The 20,067-nt window shown below is 56.9% G+C and overlaps 1 protein-coding gene across 5 annotated transcripts; it reads left to right on the forward strand.

Annotated features, from left to right (window-relative positions):
• Positions 1 to 928: 928 nt before the first annotated feature.
• On the forward strand, positions 929 to 14,735 carry LOC119863500 (ciliogenesis associated TTC17 interacting protein). 5 transcript variants are annotated; one of them, XM_043504814.1, is made up of 11 exons: positions 929 to 962; positions 1,298 to 1,301; positions 1,358 to 1,510; positions 7,642 to 7,842; positions 8,825 to 8,880; positions 9,796 to 9,882; positions 10,597 to 10,767; positions 11,767 to 11,891; positions 12,894 to 12,970; positions 13,686 to 13,774; positions 14,258 to 14,733. In XM_043504814.1, the coding sequence occupies exons 3-11, from the start codon at positions 1,429 to 1,431 to the stop codon at positions 14,468 to 14,470; spliced, it is 1,101 nt and encodes a 366-aa protein (XP_043360749.1). In that variant the 5' UTR covers positions 929 to 962; positions 1,298 to 1,301; positions 1,358 to 1,428; the 3' UTR covers positions 14,471 to 14,733. The 5 variants fall into 5 exon arrangements, with proteins under 5 accessions (XP_043360749.1, XP_038277961.1, XP_043360750.1 ...); XM_038422033.2 differs by lacking the exons at positions 929 to 962; positions 1,298 to 1,301 and adding an exon at positions 973 to 1,077; XM_038422034.2 differs by lacking the exon at positions 929 to 962 and having other exon boundaries at positions 1,242 to 1,510.
• The last annotated feature ends 5,332 nt before the right edge of the window (positions 14,736 to 20,067 follow it).

Below are 20,067 nucleotides of genomic sequence, written 5' to 3' on the forward strand. Positions count from 1 at the left end.
GCTACTGGGGCGAGAGCTGGGCTGTCCCTGGGGCTAGCCACCCACTCTGCCAGACGTAGCACCCTGATAGCAGGGGCTGAGCCTTGCTGAGCTACCTCAGTCTGTGAGTATCTGGGCCTGCCTGGTTCTCTTCTGAACAGCAGGGGCAGTCAGAGCTTCGTGAGTGTCCACGGGACAGAACTCCCGCCCTAAAAGCACAGGAGGCCCCTGCCAGCTGAGCTGAAAGAGAATCTCCCTTAGCTGCCAGCAGTAGGGGGCATATGACACACAGTTGGCCAGTTCTGATACCCACTAGCACAGGGTAGGGAACACACCACGCACATGGCACACCCATTAGTTTATGCAAAGCGATCCCAGTCACTAACAGAGGACTGTGTCATGCACAAGCCAGGCCGGAGGTCGCAGGCAGGCTGGGAATCCGGCCAGACCCCCCCGTGAACAGAAGAGGGGGGCTCTGTAGGCCATGGGAGCCCAGCGAAAACCAGGAGGCTGCAGAGGGGTGTTTTGTGTCTGTCTGACCTGGGTGACTCCCCTGAGGTGAGATGCTTGAGGGAGGGGGCAGCTGCTGCTGCTGGGGGCGGGGGGCCCGATCGACGGTGCATACCCTGCCCCACTGCAAACCCCAGAGGGTCCCCAGCAAGGCACAGAGGGGGCTGCCGGGGGAGCAGTGAATCCGTCCCAGGGCTCTCTGCAGCGCCCCTCACCGCAGCCTCAGCCCCTCTCCAGCTGCCCCCTGCCTTAGGCTCTGGGCCAGCCCTGCTCGCAGTCCCCCCTGCCCTGCGAACCGCACCTCTCCCCACTGCGGGGTCCCCTCCAAACCCCACCCCGCGAACACGAGTGGGGGGCCGCCTCCCCCACGGGACCGTGACCCGCTCCTGGCTGTCCTGCCCCTTTAAGAGGCGGGGCGGGCCCGGTTGCCGCGGAGACCGTTGGATACATTGCAGGCGAGCGTCGCGCGTGGGGTGGGGGAGGCTCCTAAAGCCACGTGGGGTTTCCTCCTGGCCAGGGGTTTCGGGGTCACTCCGGGCTCTGCGTGCCGCCCTGGGGGGCGGGCTCCTTGTGAGCCCTGAATGGAGGGTTAGGGGCACTCCCCTGGGGTGGGGCTGGGGGAAGGGCCCGATCTGGGGCTTGCATGAAAAAGGGGGTCCTCTGGGGTCATGCACATAGGGCGGGGGTGCTCCCTCGGGGGGCTGGGTGGTTGGGAGGAGGGTTCCATCTGGGGCTTGCATGGAGGGCTGAGGAGGTGGAGGCCTGGATGGGGGTGTCCCTCCCCCCACCCTCCTGGTGCCGTGCACAGAGGGGTAGGGGCGATTCCCCTGCGGCCATGCACAGGGGTCTCACTGGATCTCCCGCACAGGGCCTCCAGCCGTGGGGGGTTTGATCTGACTCCTCTGACTTTGAAAGTGTCCCCTGGCTCTTCGCCAAGGGATGGATGACGCCGACTCGCCAGCGCTGGTGCAGAGGGTCCTAGCAGCCAGCGAGGGGGCCACTGAATTCCTCTCGCTCATCGGTGGGTGCTGCTCGGGTTTCCGTTATCCGGCGGGGTGAGGGGTTCGCTGCTCAGCCGCGGTCGTCCCCCGTGATGGAGGGGAGCCTGTGAACGGCAGCGGTCGTGACGCGCTTCCAACCGCTCACCTGGCCCCCTGTGGCCCCGTGCAGAGCCACGTATGCCGCTGGATGGGTGCGGGAGGTATTATGGACCAGCTGCTGTTGGTGAAAGAGACACGCTTTCGAACGCCACGGCGCTCATCCTCAGGGCTGGGTATGTGGACGTGTGACTTTGCTGGCAGAGCCATGTCTGGCCGTGAACATCTGATGGCAGGCAGAACCTGCACGGTGCTGGTGCGCCAGGGGTCTCAGGCCCCGGCGTGTTTACTGGCACCCGTGTCAGTGATTCTGGGATGACGTGGGAGTCTGGCGCATGCAATGTGCTTAGCGTGTGTGCGAGACCGTGTCGTTCTCTAGTGGCTGGGCCCAGGGACTGGAACAGCCTGTGATTTACAGCTAACGCAGCTACTCCATGGCACAAAGGGTAGAGGCCTGTCTATGGTGCAGACCGTCCCAAGCTGCACCAGAGTGTCACCGTCTGACAAGCGAAACTATTACTGCGTTTCTTTAAAAGATCATTAGGTGACACACTGAAGAGTCAGTCTCCTATCTGGCCTCCCATCTGTAAGGGATCTTTACTGTGCTCCCCAGCCTGCCTTGACCCCCACCCCCACCCCCGCAGCCCCGGTCCCCGCTGCTCCTCTCGCTGTGCTCTGCAGAATAATAACAATAATTTGCACTTATGTTGGAGGATCGCAGAGCCCTTCCCAGCAATAATTAACCCTCAACAGCCCTATGAGTGAGGGGTTTGGGAGGCAGGAGACTTGGATTCTGTTCCCACAGACTCACTGGGTGATCTTGGGCAAATCACGCCCCCCTGCTGTGCCTCGGTTTCCCCCATCTGTGAAATGGGAGTAATGAGACTTCTCCCCGGCACCAAGGGATTGTGGGGAGGGTTGGTCACAAAATGTTTTTTTTCCCTCTCCCTATGGAAAATAACTGTCAAGTTTTTGGTGAAAAATTGGAATCCAAACTGCTGCTGCTTTGGCTCTTGGTTATTGTAGTTCCGATGCGTCCCGCTCCTATTGTCCTCTATTGTCTGGGCTCTCTGGTCAAACTACATCTCCCATGATGCACTATGGTCTCCCCTCTCAGGGAGGGGTGCATCAAGGAGAATAGGAGCATGAGTATCCCAAACTACAACTCCCAGGAGGCACCTCAGGAAAGGAACTATTTCAGTTTTCGGGAATTCAGTTTTTTGATAAAGAATCAAAAGGTGGAAAGCAGGCACTTTCCGTGAAAAGTCAAACGCTGAATTTTCAGTTTCCATGAAAGATTTTCAACTTGCCCTAGTTGTGAAACTGTGCTATTTCCAGTTTGCCGTGTAAACTCAGATTATTATTATTTTATTACTGTTCTGTTAGGGGAATGCTGTCATCCCATTTTATGGCGGGGTAAACTGAGGCAGAGAGAGAGGTCAGGTGGCAAGACAGTGATAGATACTAAGAACAGATCCCAGGACTCCTAGCTCTCAGAGCCCCCTCTCTCGCCTCAACCTCACACTCCCCAGCAAGAGTCAGAAACAGAACCCAAGAGTCGTGACTCCTGACTCCTCCTCCAGTTGCCGCAGGTGCTGGAGTTGATCACATTGTTCAGCATCCCACTGTGTATTCTTCTGGTTTCACTTCTGCTGTTGTGGCTGATACCCCATCTCATGAGGTTGCTGTGGTTTCGATTTCAATGGCGCATTTGTTGTGGCTTTCGCTAAATGCCAACTTCCCTCCGGTTGCAGCAAGGGATGCCCACTCGCACCTGCGCGATTTGTAGATGTCAAAGATAGGGGAAGGCTGGGTTGGGACCATCCCCAGGGGTCAAGGCAGGGTTGTCCTTCACAGAAATCTGTGTTAGCAAATGTTTCCTGCTAGCCTACCTGTCCCTTTGCTCTGCCCCATCCCAATTGATTTACAATCACCGTGAAGATAATAAGGTGATAAGTAATAGCATGGATTTGTCAAGAACAAATCGCATCAAACCAACCTAGTAGCTTTCGCTGACAGGTAACAAGCCTTGTGGATGGGGGGCAAGCGGTACACATAGTATATCTCGACTTTAGTAAGGCTGACCTTCTCATAAACAAACTAGGGAAATACAACCTAGGTGGAGCTACTTTAAGGTAGGTGCATAACTGATTGGAAACTGTTTCCAGAGAGTAGTTATCAGTGGTTCACAGTCAAGCTGGAAGGGCATAATGAGTGGGATCCCGCAGGGATCAGTTCTGGGTCCGGTTCTGTTCAATACCTTCATCAATGATTTAGATAATGGCATAGAGAGTACACTTACAAAGTTTGCGGATAATACCAAGCAGGGCGGGGTTGCAAGTGCTTTGGAGGATAGGATTAAAATTCAAAACGATCTGGACAAACTGGAGAAATGGTCTGAAGTCAACAGGATAAAATTCAATAAGGAAAAATGCAAAGTCCTCCACTCAGGAAGGAACAATGAGTTGCACGCTTACAAAATGGGAAATGACTGCCTAGGGATCTGGGGGCCCTGGTGGACCACAAGCTAAATATGAGTCAACAGTGTCAAACTGCTGCAAAAAAAGCAAACATCATTCTGGGCTGTATTAGCAGAAGTGTTGTAAGCAAGACACGAGCAGTAATTCTTCTGCTCTACTCCATGCTGATTAGGCCTCAACTGGAGTATTGTGTCCAGTTCTGGGCGCCACATTCAGGAAAGATGTGGACAAACTGGAGAAGAGCAAGAAAAATGATTAAAAGGTCTAGAACTGTGGTCTCCAAACTGGGGTGCACAAGATGATCCCAAGGGGTGCGTGGCAGCAGGAGCACCGCTGGACGGCACTCCACCATTTTTTTTTCTTCGGCGGCAGCTCTGCACGTCCATGGCTGGTGTTCCCCTCCGGTGGCCCTCCTGCGGTAAGTCTTCTGTTCTTCCGTCAGCGGTATGCATGCGGCAGATCTTCCGCTCTTCACCCTGGGGGTGCGCGAGCCAAAATGTTTGGAGTCCACTGGTCTAGAAAACATGAGCTATGAAGGAAGATTGAAAAAATTGGGTTTGTTTAATCTGGAGAAGAGACGACTGAGAGGGGACATAAGAGTTTTCAAGTACATAAAAGGGTGTTAGAATGAGAGAGAAAACTTGTCCTCCTTAATCTCTGAGGACAGGACAAGAAGCAATGGGCTTAAATTGCAGCAAGGGAGGTTTCAGTTGAAGGAAAAACTTCCCAGCTGTCAGGGGAGTGAAACACTGGAACAAATTGCTTAGGGAGGTTGTGGAATCTCTGTCATTGGAGGATTTTAAGAACAGGTTAGACAAACCTCAGTCAGGGATAGTCCTGCCATGAGTGCAGGGGACTGGACTAGACTTCTTGAGGTCCCCTCCAGTCCAGTCCTACATTTCTATGATTCTGTGATCATTCTGACTGCGGTACTGCGTTCCCCCTGGAGTATGTCAGAGAATCCATCTCACCCCTTGGCATTTACATCCTTGAGATATTTGCCGTCCCTTCCCCACAACCCCTTGGCCAAGTGAGACAGAGCTTGTTAAATCTCTCCCCCTGGCTTGATCCCTCCAGCCCGCTGATCAGCCCCCTCACTCTTTTCTGAACTCCCTTTCATGTGTTTACTGAGGAACCCACAACAAACACACTGTTGTCAATGTGGGTGCACTGGAAAGACTTCCATCTCCATGGCGTGCTTAGGAGATAGGTGGTCTTGTGGCCAACGGACAGGACTGAGAATCAGGACTCCTGGGCTCTCTTCCTGACTCTTGAGGGGAGCTGGGCCTAGTGGTCATAGAATCATAGAATCATAGAATATCAGGGTTGGAAGGGACCCCAGAAGGTCATCTAGTCCAACCCCCTGCTCAAAGCAGGACCAAGTCCCAGTTAAATCATCCCAGCCAGGGCTTTGTCAAGCCTGACCTTAAAAACCTCTAAGGAAGGAGATTCTACCACCTCCCTAGGTAACGCATTCCAGTGTTTCACCACCCTCTTAGTGAAAAAGTTTTTCCTAATATCCAATCTAAACCTCCCCCATTGCAACTTGAGACCATTACTCCTCGTTCTGTCATCTGCTACCATTGAGAACAGTCTAGAGCCATCCTCTTTGAAACCCCCTTTCAGGTAGTTGAAAGCAGCTATCAAATCCCCCCTCATTCTTCTCTTCTGCAGACTAAACAATCCCAGCTCCCTCAGCCTCTCCTCATAAGTCATGTGCTCTAGACCCCTAATCATTTTTGTTGCCCTTCGCTGTACTCTTTCCAATTTATCCACATCCTTCTTGTAGTGTGGGGCCCAAAACTGGACACAGTACTCCAGATGAGGCCTCACCAGTGTCGAATAGAGGGGAACGATCACGTCCCTCGATCTGCTCGCTGTGCCCCTACTTATACATCCCAAAATGCCATTGGCCTTCTTGGCAACAAGGGCACACTGCTGACTCATATCCAGCTTCTCGTCCACTGTCACCCCTAGGTCCTTTTCCGCAGAACTGCTGCCGAGCCATTCGGTCCCTAGTCTGTAGCGGTGCATTGGATTCTTCCATCCTAAGTGCAGGACCCTGCACTTATCCTTATTGAACCTCATTAGATTTCTTTTGGCCCAATCCTCCAATTTGTCTAGGTCCTTCTGTATCCTATCCCTCCCCTCCAGCGTATCTACCACTCCTCCCAGTTTAGTATCATCCGCAAATTTGCTGAGAGTGCAATCCACACCATCCTCCAGATCATTTATGAAGATATTGAACAAAACGGGCCCCAGGACCGACCCCTGGGGCACTCCACTTGACACCGGCTGCCAACTAGACATGGAGCCATTGATCACTACCCGTTGAGCCCGACAATCTAGCCAGCTTTCTACCCACCTTATAGTGCATTCATCCGGCCCATACTTCCTTAACTTGCTGACAAGAATGCTGTGGGAGACCGTGTCAAAAGCTTTGCTAAAGTCAAGAAACAATACATCCACTGCTTTCCCTTCATCCACAGAACCAGTAATCTCATCTTAAAAGGCGATTAGATTAGTCAGGCATGACCTTCCCTTGGTGAATCCATGCTGACTGTTCCTGATCACTTTCCTCTCCTCTAAGTGCTTCAGGATTGATTCTTTGAGGACCTGCTCCATGATTTTTCCAGGGACTGAGGTGAGGCTGACTGGCCTGTAGTTCCCAGGATCCTCCTTCTTCCCTTTTTTAAAGATGGGCACTACATTAGCCTTTTTCCAGTCATCCGGGACTTCCCCCGTTCGCCACGAGTTTTCAAAGATAATGGCCAAGGGCTCTGCAATCACAGCCGCCAATTCCTTCAGCACTCTCGGATGCAATTCGTCCGGCCCCATGGACTTGTGCACGTCCAGCTTTTCTAAATAGTCCCTAACCACCTCTATCTCTACAGAGGGCTGGTCATCTCTTCCCCATTTTGTGATGCCCAGCACAGCAGTCTGGGAGCTGACCTTGTTAGTGAAAACAGAGGCAAAAAAAGCATTGAGTACATTAGCTTTTTCCACATCCTCTGTCACTAGCTTGCCTCCCTCATTCAGTAAGGGGCCCACACTTTCCTTGGCTTTCTTCTTGTTGCCAACATACCTGAAGAAACCCTTCTTGTTACTCTTGACATCTCTTGCTAGCTGCAGCTCCAGGTGCGATTTGGCCCTCCTGATATCTTTCCTACATGCCCGAGCAATATTTTTATACTCTTCCCTGGTCATATGTCCAACCTTCCACTTCTTGTAAGCTTCTTTTTTATGTTTAATAAAAACACAGCAGGCACTGGGATTCAGACCCTCTGCTCTACTGCAGCCTTCCTGTGTGACTTTAGGGCAAGTCCCTGCCTCCTTCTGTGCCTCAGTTTCCCCATGTGTTCCATAGCACCATAACACCAACCCTGCCTTGTGGGTCTCTGAGGCTTTACTAATGGATGTTTGAGACCCTTGGTCAGGCAGAAGGAGGGTTGACTTTTTGCCGGGGGGGGCATCTAGCCGTACTAGGGACTTTGGGAGGAATGGATGGAGCCCCTGGAGGTCTGGGTATGGCAGTGACTTGGTGACCTGGGCTGTCGTCGTGTCCTGTCTCCCAGGTGAGGAGGAGTTGAGCCCCTGTCTCTTCGCGGAATCGCTGGTCATGGTCTCGGAGAGCGGCCAGCCGCTCGGGCAGTTCTCGGTTTCGGTGCAGCCAGCCTGCTATGAGGAGCAGGGCGGGCAGGAAGAGGACTGCTATCTGGTCCGCGCCACCAGCCAGAGCACCATCGATGAAGTGCCCTGCGGCTCCTCCATCACAGGTAGGCCGAGGAGGTGCCGCTGAGTTGGTGTCTGCAAGGGGGAGCGGGCTGGGGGAGAGAGACACCCGCTAATGAGATGCCAGATGGACCCCGATTTCTCTCCCTTCCTTCCTAGCCCCTCTTGCTCTGGTGAGGTCCCTCATCCCAATCCTCTTAGCCCCACGTGCCGAGACGAGATGCAAGTGCTGCCCAGCCTTGGCCCATTGGTGCCTGCGATCTGGCTCCGGCAAGAGGCAGGAGTGGCCATAAGCGCCTGCGGGGGGCAGGAGAGCGGGGTCGCTCCTGGGGGTCGCTGTCAGCCTCAGCACCTCCAGGCCTGACCCTCACCAGCTGGCCCACACCTCCTTCCAGCCCTGCGACCTGGATCACCAGGCGACGGGCATCTCTCACGAGCGAGATGAGGTCTTGCACCTGCCAGCGCTCCCAGTCCCTGCTTGCCTGTGGCCAAGGGACTGGGGGACCATGCCCTTGCCCCCTCCAGCACGGAGCATGCAACCATTAGGACATCCCAGGAAACTCCCTGCATTAACCGCCAAGAAGGAACTACAGTGATTTTTCCCCTGTCCCCAGAAGTGAAAATGGGCCGGTCCGTGGCATGGAGATCCGGACACGCGGTTCTGGGCCTGAATGTAATTGGCTCCCACCAGTGCTGCTGAAGGTGCCAAGAGGCAACGGCGCAAACAGGTCCCGGGTGCTTCTACCACCAGCTGGAGCACGTGGACAAATAGTCCCACCCTGGTGGTCCTGTTACTTTAGCAGGGACATCTCTCCGCTGGGATCCGCCCTGGAGCACCCATGTGCAGGGGCTGGGCAGCGGCAGGCAGATGGGGCGCCAGGACTCCCTGAAATACTGGGCAAGCCCTGGGCTCCCGGTACATTTCCAAGGCGCCTGCAGTCAAGGCCAGAGGGACCAGGCCGGGCCAGCAGGCGGGATGGTGGGGAACTCTGGGGCTGAGCGTAGTTTTTGTTTCCACTCCATCAGCTTATATATCAAAGCGGCTGGAAACCCTGGAGCAGCATCAGCATGAATATGTGAAGGTAACTGCCCAGTTGCTGGCAGAGGACAAGATAAATCTGCTGTTATCTGGCTCCTTTGCAGCCTTGCCTTCCCCGAGATAGATCTCCGGACAGGTCCCTGGCCCCCTCAGCTGTCCTCTCTGGGCTGGAAGGAGCTGTCTTGGGACTTACCCAGCGAGTCAGGGTTCAGCTGGAATTAGAACCTGGATCCTGCCTGCTCCTCGCCCCGGTGCTCCAACCTCTACACGGCACATCCACCTCAGCATCCTGCTGCTGCCCCCTCCTTGGTGATTGTAGGCAGCGCTGCCAGTGGGGGGGTGTTTCTCTCTCCCTCTTCTCTACGGGGTTGGTGGCTCCGTGCCCCTCCAGGGGTCACTGGCCCCTGTGGCAAGCGTCCCGTCTCAGGGCAGAATCGCAGTGTTCACAGTGGTTCCTGCACTGCGGATGATTGGCAGGAGAGACAGCTGGGCCGCTGCTGTTCTGGGTCAGATCGCCCGTCCGTCCTGCCCCCAGACACCCTGGATTTGGCCATCGCTCCAGCTTCTCTGCCAGCACCCCTCCTGGATCAAACCATTGGTCTCCATGGCCTGGCACCATGCCTCGGGCAATGGCCAATACCTGTGTCTTCAGAAGGTGGAATCTGCCACGATGCACCGGGCCAGTCATACAGTGCTGCCCATGGAAGCATCCTTCCTGATCCCTGCAGCACTGAAGCATGATTGGTCCCCTTTGCGCTGAGAGTCTGAGTGGGGCACAAGCAGGTGAGCCTCTCTGGATCCAGACTTTACTGAAACAATGAGATGAGACCCCGGGAGGCCGGATTGTCCCCAGAGGGGATATGCCCCCCACACCCCTGGCCATAGCAGCCTACACCCTGCCAGGTCCTGCACCCCTGCCCTGCATGCCTCGCTTTGCTGTATTTGCTCCCTCTTGCAGTTCAGAGCCCACCCCCTGGACAGAAAGACCCATGTAGTGAAGCGCGGAGGCAGGCTGGTCGTCACGAAAATCATTGAGGAAGGAGAGGTGAGGGGGGGACGGGCTGTGTCTGCAGGGATCTGAAAGCCTGGCTGGCCCCCTGCACAGCGCTGGGGTGGGGAGCTCCTTATAGGGCTTCCCTCCCCATCCCACACACCCGTTTGTCCTGAAAAATGCTCTCAGCCCTACTAAGCCTGTTCCACGGGCTGCGGCCGTCCCATGGCCATACAGCAGGGGGCGCGATCGCCTGCGCCGGTCCCTGGCTCCCACTGCTGGTGCTGGCAGAGGTGGGGGGCAGAGGTGGGGGGCCGGTCTGGTTGCACTAACAGGGCAGCCTCAGGGTCTTGCGGGGGGTGCTCTGAGTCAGCAGCCAGGGGCGGGTTCATGGCCCCCAGCCTCGGAGTGTGGATGGCAAGTCTCACTAGGGGCGCAGGTTTCTGTGGGGAGAAATAGAGGGAAAACCCCAAAGCACAGGGCCCCAATCATCCTAGGGCTCCCTGCTTGGGGTTCCTTAGTAGGAGGGGGCTCTACCTCCCAGCAGCAGCTCAGCCTGTGTCATGAGCAGGGCCAGCCTAGGGTCTCAGGAGCTGAGCTGCCCCCTCCCTGGGGTACCGTTGTTGCCAGTGAATTTCTTCCTCTCTCTTGTTCCGGTGGCTGGGGGTGCAGGCCGGTTGCAGAGCCAGCCTGGGATGCTGGGTCCTGGGGATCCCATGTGCCAGGCTGGGTCCCTGTCAGTCCCCTTTTCCTCCCATCTCTCTGCAGCATGAGGTCCAGACCCAGAGCTTCTCCTACAACTGCGCCTCCCTGCACGGCCTCGTCTCAGAAGCTGCCAACTTGCTGGTGCTGCGGGTGCTGGCCAAGCGAAGGGCTGTGCCCCAGAACACCACCTTCCTGGCCTTCGACTCCGAGGCTCACATCTGCACCTCCATCTACGTGAGTGCTGCTGAAGTTGCTCTCCACCTGGGACCAGCTGCACCCGAAAGGGTCTGCACCGGGGTGGGCGGTTGCCCCGCCCTGAGGTCAGGGACTAGGGGATCCTGTACCCTGATGGTGGGATCTGGATGGGGAAGGGGCCCCTAGACAGTGGGGTGCAGGGTGGATGGGAGGGTTTAGGGAGATCCACTGGGGAGGGGGCCTGGGTGTGGGAGGAGAATTGGTTTCGTGATGGGTAATCAGCAGAACACAAGCTCCCAGTATGACCCTGTGGCCTAAAGGACTAACGCGGATCCTGGGCCGTATAAACGGGAGTCCCAAGGAGGAGCAGAGACGTTCTCTCACCTCTGGATTGGGCTCTGGTGCGGCCGCTGCTGGAATCCTGGGTCCAGCTCTGGTGGCCACCGTTCAGGCAGGCTGGGGATAAATTGGAGAGGGGGCAGAGAAGACTCACGAGAAGGATGAAGGGGTTAGAGAACCCGCTTCGTGGTGGCAGACTGAAGGAGCCCCAGCCGTTTAGCTTAAGGAAGACGAGGTTAAGGCTGACATGAGCGCAGTCTATAAGTATGTGCGTGGGGAACCCGAATTTTATAATGGGCCCTTCGGGCTGGCAGAGACAGGTCAAGACGATCCAATGGCTGGAAGTTGACGCCAGACACGTTCAGACTGGCAATGAGGTGTCCATTTGTAGCAGTGAGAGGAATTCACCACTGGAGCAATTTCCCAACCATCGTGGTGGATAATCCCTCTCCGACAGTTTCTGAATTAAGAGGGGCCTGCGCAGGAATAAAGATTTGGCCGCTTTTGGAGGGGCACTTTCTGTGTCCCCCGCAGCCAGAGGAGCTGGTCTTGGAATCTACGAATCTGTGACCTCCCTCCATGCCTTCCCCCGTAGCTCCTGGCCTGTAGCAGCTGGGGGGGGTGGGGGCACTGTCCAGCCTGAAGGCTAAAAGGGCTTGTCCTGCTCCCTGCTTCTCTCACCCGTCTCTCCCTCTGCAGACCGCCATGGGCTTCCAGAAGCAGCTGGTGGGCATGACGGAGGTGGAGGTGTTTGGGATTGAGAGGGCCGTGTGCCCAGACGAGGGCATCCCCATGACCTGGCAGTTCTACTTCCTCTCCGACGGGTAGGAGAACCCAGCGGCCCGTCACTCGCCCGAGCCCTGCTCGGCTCTCTTGCTCCCGGGGCCCCTCCTTAGCTCTCGCTCTGCACTGGCAGTACCTGGCCCGTCCGCCTCTGCCCTCTCTGGGGCCTGGGAACCGCCTGCCTATGTCCCTCGAGCACTGGGCCATCCTGGCACCTCCTTCCCAGGGGTTCGGCGGGGGGAGCCTTGCTCCAGGGGTTTCCAGAAGTTGGGCTTGCTTCCTGTCACTTATCTCCCAGAGCAGCAGAGTCAGATTTAGTCTATGGGGGTGGGTGGGGGGGGTTCCAGATCCTGTCCTCCAGCCCCTGAGCCAGTCACCCACTTTGTTTCTAAAAGGACATTGGTTATTAAACCTCCCTGGATCCACGCTAGGGGAAGTGCAATTCCCTGGGCCTCTCGCCCCACTCCCGCTGCCAGCTCCCCTGCAGCCTTTCCGGGCCTGTGCAGACGACAGTGGGAATCAAAGCCGGGACCTTGTCGCCCCGCAGCAGGAGGGGAAGCTCCGTTCGCTATAGGGCTGCCATCTGCCGTGGGAGCCTGTCCACTAGAGGGCAGCCGAGCCCATCCCTCCCTTGCCTGCTCTGATGGCCCGGGAAGGGTCACGCCAGGAGAGCGCCCCTGCCATGCTGCTGAGCTGGAGGGCACCCCGGGCTGTGCAAGGCGTCCTGGCGCTTCCTACCTGTCCGTCGACACGAAGGGGTGACAGCGGCACAGCCGGGAGCCAGCCACACTCAGCCCCTTGGCCAGGGAAGCGACCCCATGGCAGAGAAACGTCTGGCTGCACAACTCCAACTGCCCCCGGAGCGGTGGCGCCCGCCCGCATCCATGCACGTACGAGGAAATAACGAATCCACGGCACCCATCTCTGCGCCAGGTGCGGGGGCTCCCAGGTCCCCGTGGCGGGCAGTCCCACAGCCAGGCATGGGGAGGTGGAAGGTAACGGTGTATGGCCAGGTCCTTCACCCACTCCTTTCCATCACCCAGACATTTGGCCCGTCGTGTCCAGGTTGGTTCCCCGGCCACCGTGCTGCTCCAGCAGCTGCCCGTTCTCATCGATGTAGGTAAGGAGCCTGGAGGAGTCCGGAGGTGGGGGTAGCGTCATGGTCCAGGGAAGGGGGTTCTATGGTACAAAGGATACCCGGATTTGTGCCGGAGCTCTCTGAAACAAGACTCCTTCTGATCTGGTTCCAGGAGCAGCTAGTCCCGCCCCAGGCTGCGGACGTGCTGTCAGACCTGGCGTGCGGGGGGGGGGGGTCACAGAGTGTTGGACACATGTGTGTCCCCATGGTGTTGGAAATTGCAGACCATCACCCTCTTCTGCCGTCGCTGACCCAGGCACCAGTGGAACCGCCTTGTGGCAGCACTAAGAGAGCTGGCCAGCATGCATCCCCGCTGCCCTCTGTGGCGTTGAATTGGAATCACCCTGCTGTGTGTCAGAGGCCCCATACTGCTGACAGCTAATGGGGACTCGTTGAGCTCACATCTTGGAGCAGGAGGCTCTGGGGCCCAGACCCTCAAAGGTAGATAGGCTGCTTACGCCCGCTGATTTCAATGGGGATCTGGGCCTGAGCTCTCTTCCTGCTGCTACCATGAGATGGCGCAGGATGTGCGGAATAACGGCAAAGCTGGGGTGGGCCATGGGATTGGTACAACGGACAGAGCCAGGTTAGCCCCTCCGGGTGCTGCTGGGCACAAGAGACACGCTGGGCTCCTGCCCTAAACCTGTTTTCTGAATCCCATGTCATGAGACCTGCCCGCTCTCCCCACTCTCCCCAGATGAAGTGGAGCCCCGGCCCGTCTTCGAGAAGAAGTCCCTGGACTGGGAGGAAGACGTGCAGCTTTATTCCCAGTTCCTGGACAGGAAGGTGAGTTGGGGGAGCACGGGGCTGTTCTGAGGTTGGACCAGCCGCCCCCAGGCTGCAGCTCCTGGCATGTGGAGGGAGGCCGAGGGGATGTCACTGGTCCAGCCTGCAATGGAGATGCTTGAACGGCGGGACCTGATAGTGCTGCAGCATGGGAGAGGGAAGAGCAGGGGACAGTGGGGGGAAGCAGGGGTCAAAGCAGAACCAGGCTGGGTGAGGGTGCCGCAGAGGGTTTGCCCCAGCACCAGGAGCTTTGGCGGGGCAACCGGAGGCTGGATTGCGCGTCTCGTCTCCCGGCCCTACCATTGGCTCACTGTGTGGGCGGCTGTCTGCCAGTTCTGGAGCCGGGCGCAGGACGCCAGGCCTGCCTGATCGCTGGTCTGCCTGGAGATTGTGGCTTCTCTTCCTGCCCCCCTCACCCCCAGTGCGTTACCCCGAAGCCGCCTGCGTGAGGCTGATGGAGGCGGGGCCTCTTTCCCGTTGCAGGAGGAGCTACAGGCCGGCCATGCCTCCTACGCCCGGCGCCACCCGGAGCTGCGCGCCCTGCTGGCCGACTTCCTGCAGCTCCTGCTGCTGCGTAAGCCCGACGACGTCTTCACCTTCGCCGCCGAGTTCTTCGCCCCGTTCGCCACCCAGCGCCCACCGGGCAGCACCTTCCAGGCCTCTGACAAGCCCAGCCCCTTCCGCGGCCGCGTCTGAAGGGCCGGCTGCCTATGGGCATTAAACCGGCGGGTAGCTGCTTCCAAGCATTGAGCTCTGTTCATTAAACCCGGGGTGGAAAAGGAGTCAGTGTGGGGCTGGGGCATCCTCCAGTCGATTATGTGGGAGGGCCGCAGACCCTCCAGCCTTGGACCACGGTGTAACGATGCTGGTTCTGGCGGGACCCAACTGAGAGTGCCAAGTCAGGACAAATTGCTTAAAGCAGGGCACTTACAGCCCAAGGCTGGGGTTCCTTTGCATACCAAGGCAAACCAAACCAGCCAAACAGAGAAGACCTTGGTTTTACCCCACTGGCTAACCACAAGTCACACAAGCAATTCCCTTAGACACTCCAATTTTCCAGTATCACCACCAGTGCCACTCGGTATGGGGACAAATGGTTAAGAAAACCAAAACCCCAGTAAAAGAAAAAAGGTTCTCTCGATCCCAAAGGACCAAGCCCCAGACGCAGGTCAATATACAAATCAGATCTTACCCACAAATCACACTGTTGCCAGTCCTTTAGCATCTAAAATCTAAAGGCTTATTCATAAAAGGAAAAGATATTAATGAGAGCTAGAATCGGTTAAATGGAATCAATCACATACAGTAATGGCCAAGTTCTTGGTTCAAGCTTGGAACAGTGATGGAATAAACTGCAGGTTGAAATCAAGTCTCTGGAGAACATCCCCAGCTGGGATGGGTCCTTCAGTCCTTGGTTCAAAGCTTCAGTGTAGCCAAGTCCCTCCAGAGGTCAGAAGCAGGACTGAAGACAAGATGGAGGAGCTGCAGCAGCTTTTCATAGTCTCTTGCCATGTGTTCTCTTTCTTTGTCCCTAAGACGAGCTGCCCATCCCATGGCCTGGACAAACCTCAGAGTTCTGTCCATAGGCAGGTCCCTGCACACCTTGCTGAGTCCCCAGGTGTGTCTGCCTTCTCTTAATGGGTCAGTTGTGTAGCTGATGGTCCTTAATGGGCCATCCAGCAGGCTAGGCAGAGCTGACACCAACTTGTCTGGGGTGTCCCCCAGAAGCATAGCATAAGTTTGAAATACAGAAAGTACAGAGCCAATATTCATAACTTCAATTACAAAAATGATACACATAGATAGACAGCATAATCATAACCAGCAAATCATAACCTTGTCTTAGACACCTTATTTGACCCCCTTTATACAAGATTTGGTGCCACAGGACCTTGGTTGCAACAATGATCTTTACAGTCCCAATTCAAGTCAATAACGTGACACACGGTCTGCCATGTTCGGACTAAGTTGCCGTGATGGGGAGAACTTTCAACAGCGCTGCTACGCCCTGGCCCCTTGGCTAGCGGAAGCCCGTTGAGCGTATCCACACCCAGCACTGCCTCTGTTCATTGCAGCACTGGTGCAGCGTGGGTAACCATCCGCCAGGCCCCCAAAGCAGGGGTTGGTGGGTGCAGTGCTCCCCAGCGGGGCCGTGCACCATGCTGTTTACAGATGTGAGCTGGATAAATGAGGGAATTTTGGTAACATGTAAAAGAACAGATGAAATTAAACGCCCGGTATTCGTCCATTGGAACGAGACAGGCCCTGAGATCGGTAGATTGGCCCATCCCCTCACCCCTGGCTTTATAACACACGGCAAGGCTGGGCGGGAAACCACAGGTCAGCAGTGCTGTGCAATTTCAGGCAGGGGCAGCTGGGTCCCTTCTCTTGACTGGCCACCAGCCTGCGGGAGTCAGGTGAAGATGGGAGCCAGAGGTCTCTGACTCTGGCTGCGTGGGCTGGTTAGGAGCCTGGTGTAGACTCAGCACAGAAAGATCAGGAAATTGACCTTTCCTCTTGTAACGCGGGGCCAGCTGCTGCCTTTGACACGAGTTTGGGCTGCCCAAACTTCTGCCCCTGCAGTGTTTTGCAGGATGTGGAATTGCAGCGGCAGACGTCTACCCAGGCCAGGCCCCTTTTGTTCCTCAATCCCCCTCCCCCTTCCCAGGGTCTGAGACAGGGTGAGGATAAGGGGGCTGCGGGCCTGTAAATGTCCCCCTTCCCCTGCCCCCACTGTCACCACCGCCTGGATAAACTGAGGGAGGCCAAGAGCCCGTCTCATAATACCCGTCCCTTCCAGCCCAGCTCTCAGGCCACTGGAACAAAGGTAAGTTGTATTCTCCCCAAGGGGTGGGGAGAAACTGAGACACAGAGCGATTCTGACCTGTCCCGCGTCACCCTGCAAGTCTGCGGCAGAGGGTGCAATAGAACCCAGGCCTCCTGACTCCCAGCCCAGCCCCTGAATCACATCTCTCCCCCGCAGAGCTAGAAACAGACCCCTGGTGCTGAGAGTCCCTCTTCCTCTGCTCTAACCTCTAGACCGTGCTGCTGTTGCAATGCCAGTGGGGCTCTCATGGGCTGGAGCAGAGGAAAGACCTCCTATCTGTGTACAGGGAGGACAGAGCAATGGGCTGGGTCCAGCCCGCTATCCGTGTTTGGCCTTGGTTTTCCATGCCTGGAGGGTGATTCACCAGCGCCAGACAGGAACCCAGCTCCCCGGGGCGAGCAACTCCCAGTTACTGCAAAATGTTGCAATCACAGACTTCCCCACAAAGCTCACGTGTCTGGGGGGGAGGCTGGGCTGGTGATTCCCAGCAGAAGACACCCCCCCTGCTCTGTACAAGCTTGCACAGGGTGCCTTTACAACACCCCAGCAGGATTAATACAGCCCTGGTGTCCATGATCCCTGCAAACCCTGGGGCTTTGGGAGATGCTGCCGGTTGGGGTACGTGGAGGGGCACTGCACCAGAAGCAGCTGCTGGAGCTGTTGGCTGCAGGGGGACAAGCATGCTCAGGAGCAGCTCTGCCTCTCCACACTGGCACTGGGCAGCCAGCCTGGGGGGTGCCCCTTTGGAGGGGTGTAGCACTGCACTCAGCAGGAAGGTCTGTCCTCCTCCCCACCCCACGCAGTTGTGTCCCTGCATGGATGCAGCCCCCCACACCCCCCAGCAGATCCTGAATGATCCCTTCTGCAGGCTGGATAGTGGGGGGAGGAAAGAAATTCAGCACATTTCTCCTCCCCCCACCTCCCGTTCCCTTCCCATCTCTGCAGCCCCCAAGCTCTCAAGCCATTCGAGGCTGGGTGGGAGGGGGGTGTTTTTGGCTGAGGCCTGGTGCTGGGATTCCCTGCCCTAGCCCTGCCACATGGTGATGGGTGAGGTGAGCCGGTGTGTGTGTCATACCCTCCATAAGCCCCCACACTCCGCGAGTCAGCCAGAGGCAGCAGGTCACCCGGGCAGAAATGCTGTCGTGTCCCGATGCCGGTGCAATCCAGGGAAGGGCAAGGGGGGGTGACACGGAGCCAGTGATTAGCAGCTCAGCATCCTGACAAGAGGGACACAGTTAGGCAGGAAACTGGCCCTCGCCCCCATATCATGCTGCCTTTTTCGCTGCTTGGGGCAGGAGCGGGAGAACAGATGGGGGGCCCAGGCTGCTAGATCCAGTGAGCAATAGCAACAGCGGCTGTAAAGTCCTGATCCGGAAAGGTGCCAAGTGCCCACCAGTGTCAGCATGTCTCAGGGCCAGGCCCCATAGGCGCTGACTGACTCTGCAGTGCCTTTCCTGACTGCTCACCCAGGCCAGGAAACAGGGAGACACTTCGGCCTGGTCTGCACTACGAAGTTAGGTTGACGTAAGGCAGCTGACGTCACCCTCACCCTGTCAGTGTCTACACTGCAACGTCGCTCCTGCCAGCGTAAGTCACACGCAACATCGACTTCATAACTCCACCCCCGTGAGAGGCACCACGCTTAAGTCGATGTGGTTCGGGCGATGTGGTGTCAGTAGACACCGTGACTTACATCACCTGTTGGTTGTCAGCCCAGTGTGGGGCTCACAGCTGGGGCGCCCCCACCCCCTGTCCTGGGGCTGAAAGCCTGAGCTGTCAGCCTCGTGCAGGGCTCACAGCTGATGACCCTGCCACGTGCCTCAGTTTCCCCACCTGTAGATCAGGGATAATCTCAATGCCCCACTTCAGTGGGTGGACACGCTCTTGGTGAGGACACATGCCGCCAGCAGAAAGCAGAGTGTCCATGCGAACCCCTGCTTTAATTACAACATTGGCTGTACGTTGACTTAAGTTGACTCAATTCAAGACCTTACCACTGAAGTGAGCAGTGCAGGCTGGGGAACTAGAGCACCTGAGGGCATCACAGGGTCAGGCTGAACTCAGCTGCTCTGGGAAAGGCTCCCCTTTCCAGTCATCACAGCTGCAGTCTGTCACCACTCCTAGACTCTACATCGGCTGCTTGCACCTATGGCTCAGCCCTCGGCACCTCCTGCACCCCAGCCTGTGCGGCACGCTCCGAATGCCACCCTGGTCCCTTGGTCTCCTGCCACTCCGCTCGCTGCAGCTTTCCCCCATGCATCCGCTAGGCCTGAAACCTGCCACCCCCCACCCAGTCTGGCCTCGGTCATGGCCTTGAAAGCCCTTCTTGAGCCTTGTGTCTTTCAGCACCTTCACATTTCTTCTACTCAAGCAATCCTGACTGGCCAAACCTCCAACGCTGTGTCTCCCCCGTCACCGCCAGTCCCCACCCTGCCCTGCACTGGTGCAGCACCTCCCTTCCGTCCTTTGGAGCTGGTCCTTGCTGGTTTGGGTTAGTCTGCAAAGCCTTGTGCACACAGCTCAGGTGCCGTGTCTCGTGAAGCGTGCGATTTCCGTAACCAGACACCCAGGTGGGCCCCACAAAGCACGGGACTCTGCCGGCCGCCGGGACCAGTGCCTCACCTTCCGTTCCACTGCAATAATTCTGCATCTTCACACCGCAAATAGAGTGACTGGCACTGCACCTCCCTTTGCATCAAAGGCAGTGACCGCAGAAAGGCCCCGACGCAGCTCTGAGAATAGGAGCTGGAGTGAGAGAATTCTCGCCCCCCCCGTCTCCCCTCAGCAAAAATTGCGATCCAGTCGGTACAAGCCTATGGTCCAACATGCAGGGGCAGGCTGTGGTCCCAAGCACTTACCCCAAATGTGAGGAGATCTTTAACACTGCAATCAACGGGGAAGTGAGTAAGGACTACTCACGAGAGCAGGGTCAGGTGGTAAATTTGACCTGGGCCAGACCTTTACCCTCATGGACAGGGCTGCCCAGGGGTATCCCTGCGCAGGACTGGGGCCTCAACCGTGCTATTGGATTGAAGCACTTTCCTTGGCGTGTCTATGTCAGAGCAGCGGGGACAGCAGAGCAGCTCACAGCAGGAGTTTGCCTGGGACTGGTAAGTATCCGAGTGTGTGTGTTTGCTTGCTGAGGAAGTATCCGAGCGTGTGTTTGCTGGGAGGGAGCCTGAGTGAGTGTCTGATTGGCTGCTAGCCTGCAGGGGGCGGGCATTAGGGTGTCTGTGTGTTTGCGTCAGGGAAGCCTGGCTGTTTGAAAATAGCCAGAGCCTCGCGAAGCAGCTGAGCAGCGGGGACAGCAGAGCAGCTCACAGCAGGAGTTTGCCTGGGAGTTCGCCTGGAGTGAGCCCAGTGAGGCTTACATCTTGCCAACGTCTCTGAGGAAGCTCCGTAGTAGGTAGGTGATATGGAAGGGGGGAATTCAGCTGTTGTGACCTGCACTGGATGTGCCATGTTT

Source organism: Dermochelys coriacea, chromosome 11 (genome assembly GCF_009764565.3).
Source record: "Dermochelys coriacea isolate rDerCor1 chromosome 11, rDerCor1.pri.v4, whole genome shotgun sequence".
Classification (NCBI taxonomy): domain Eukaryota; kingdom Metazoa; phylum Chordata; order Testudines; family Dermochelyidae; genus Dermochelys; species Dermochelys coriacea.

Coding starts and splice junctions, on each gene's coding strand:
- LOC119863500 (XM_043504814.1), top strand. CDS start 1,429: ATGGATGACGCCGACTCGCCAGCGCTGGTGCAGAGGGTCCTAGCAGCC. Junction 1,511..7,641: donor TGAATTCCTCTCGCTCATCG/GTGGGTGCTGCT, acceptor CCTGTCTCCCAG/GTGAGGAGGAGTTGAGCCCC. Junction 10,768..11,766: donor ACATCTGCACCTCCATCTAC/GTGAGTGCTGCT, acceptor CTCCCTCTGCAG/ACCGCCATGGGCTTCCAGAA.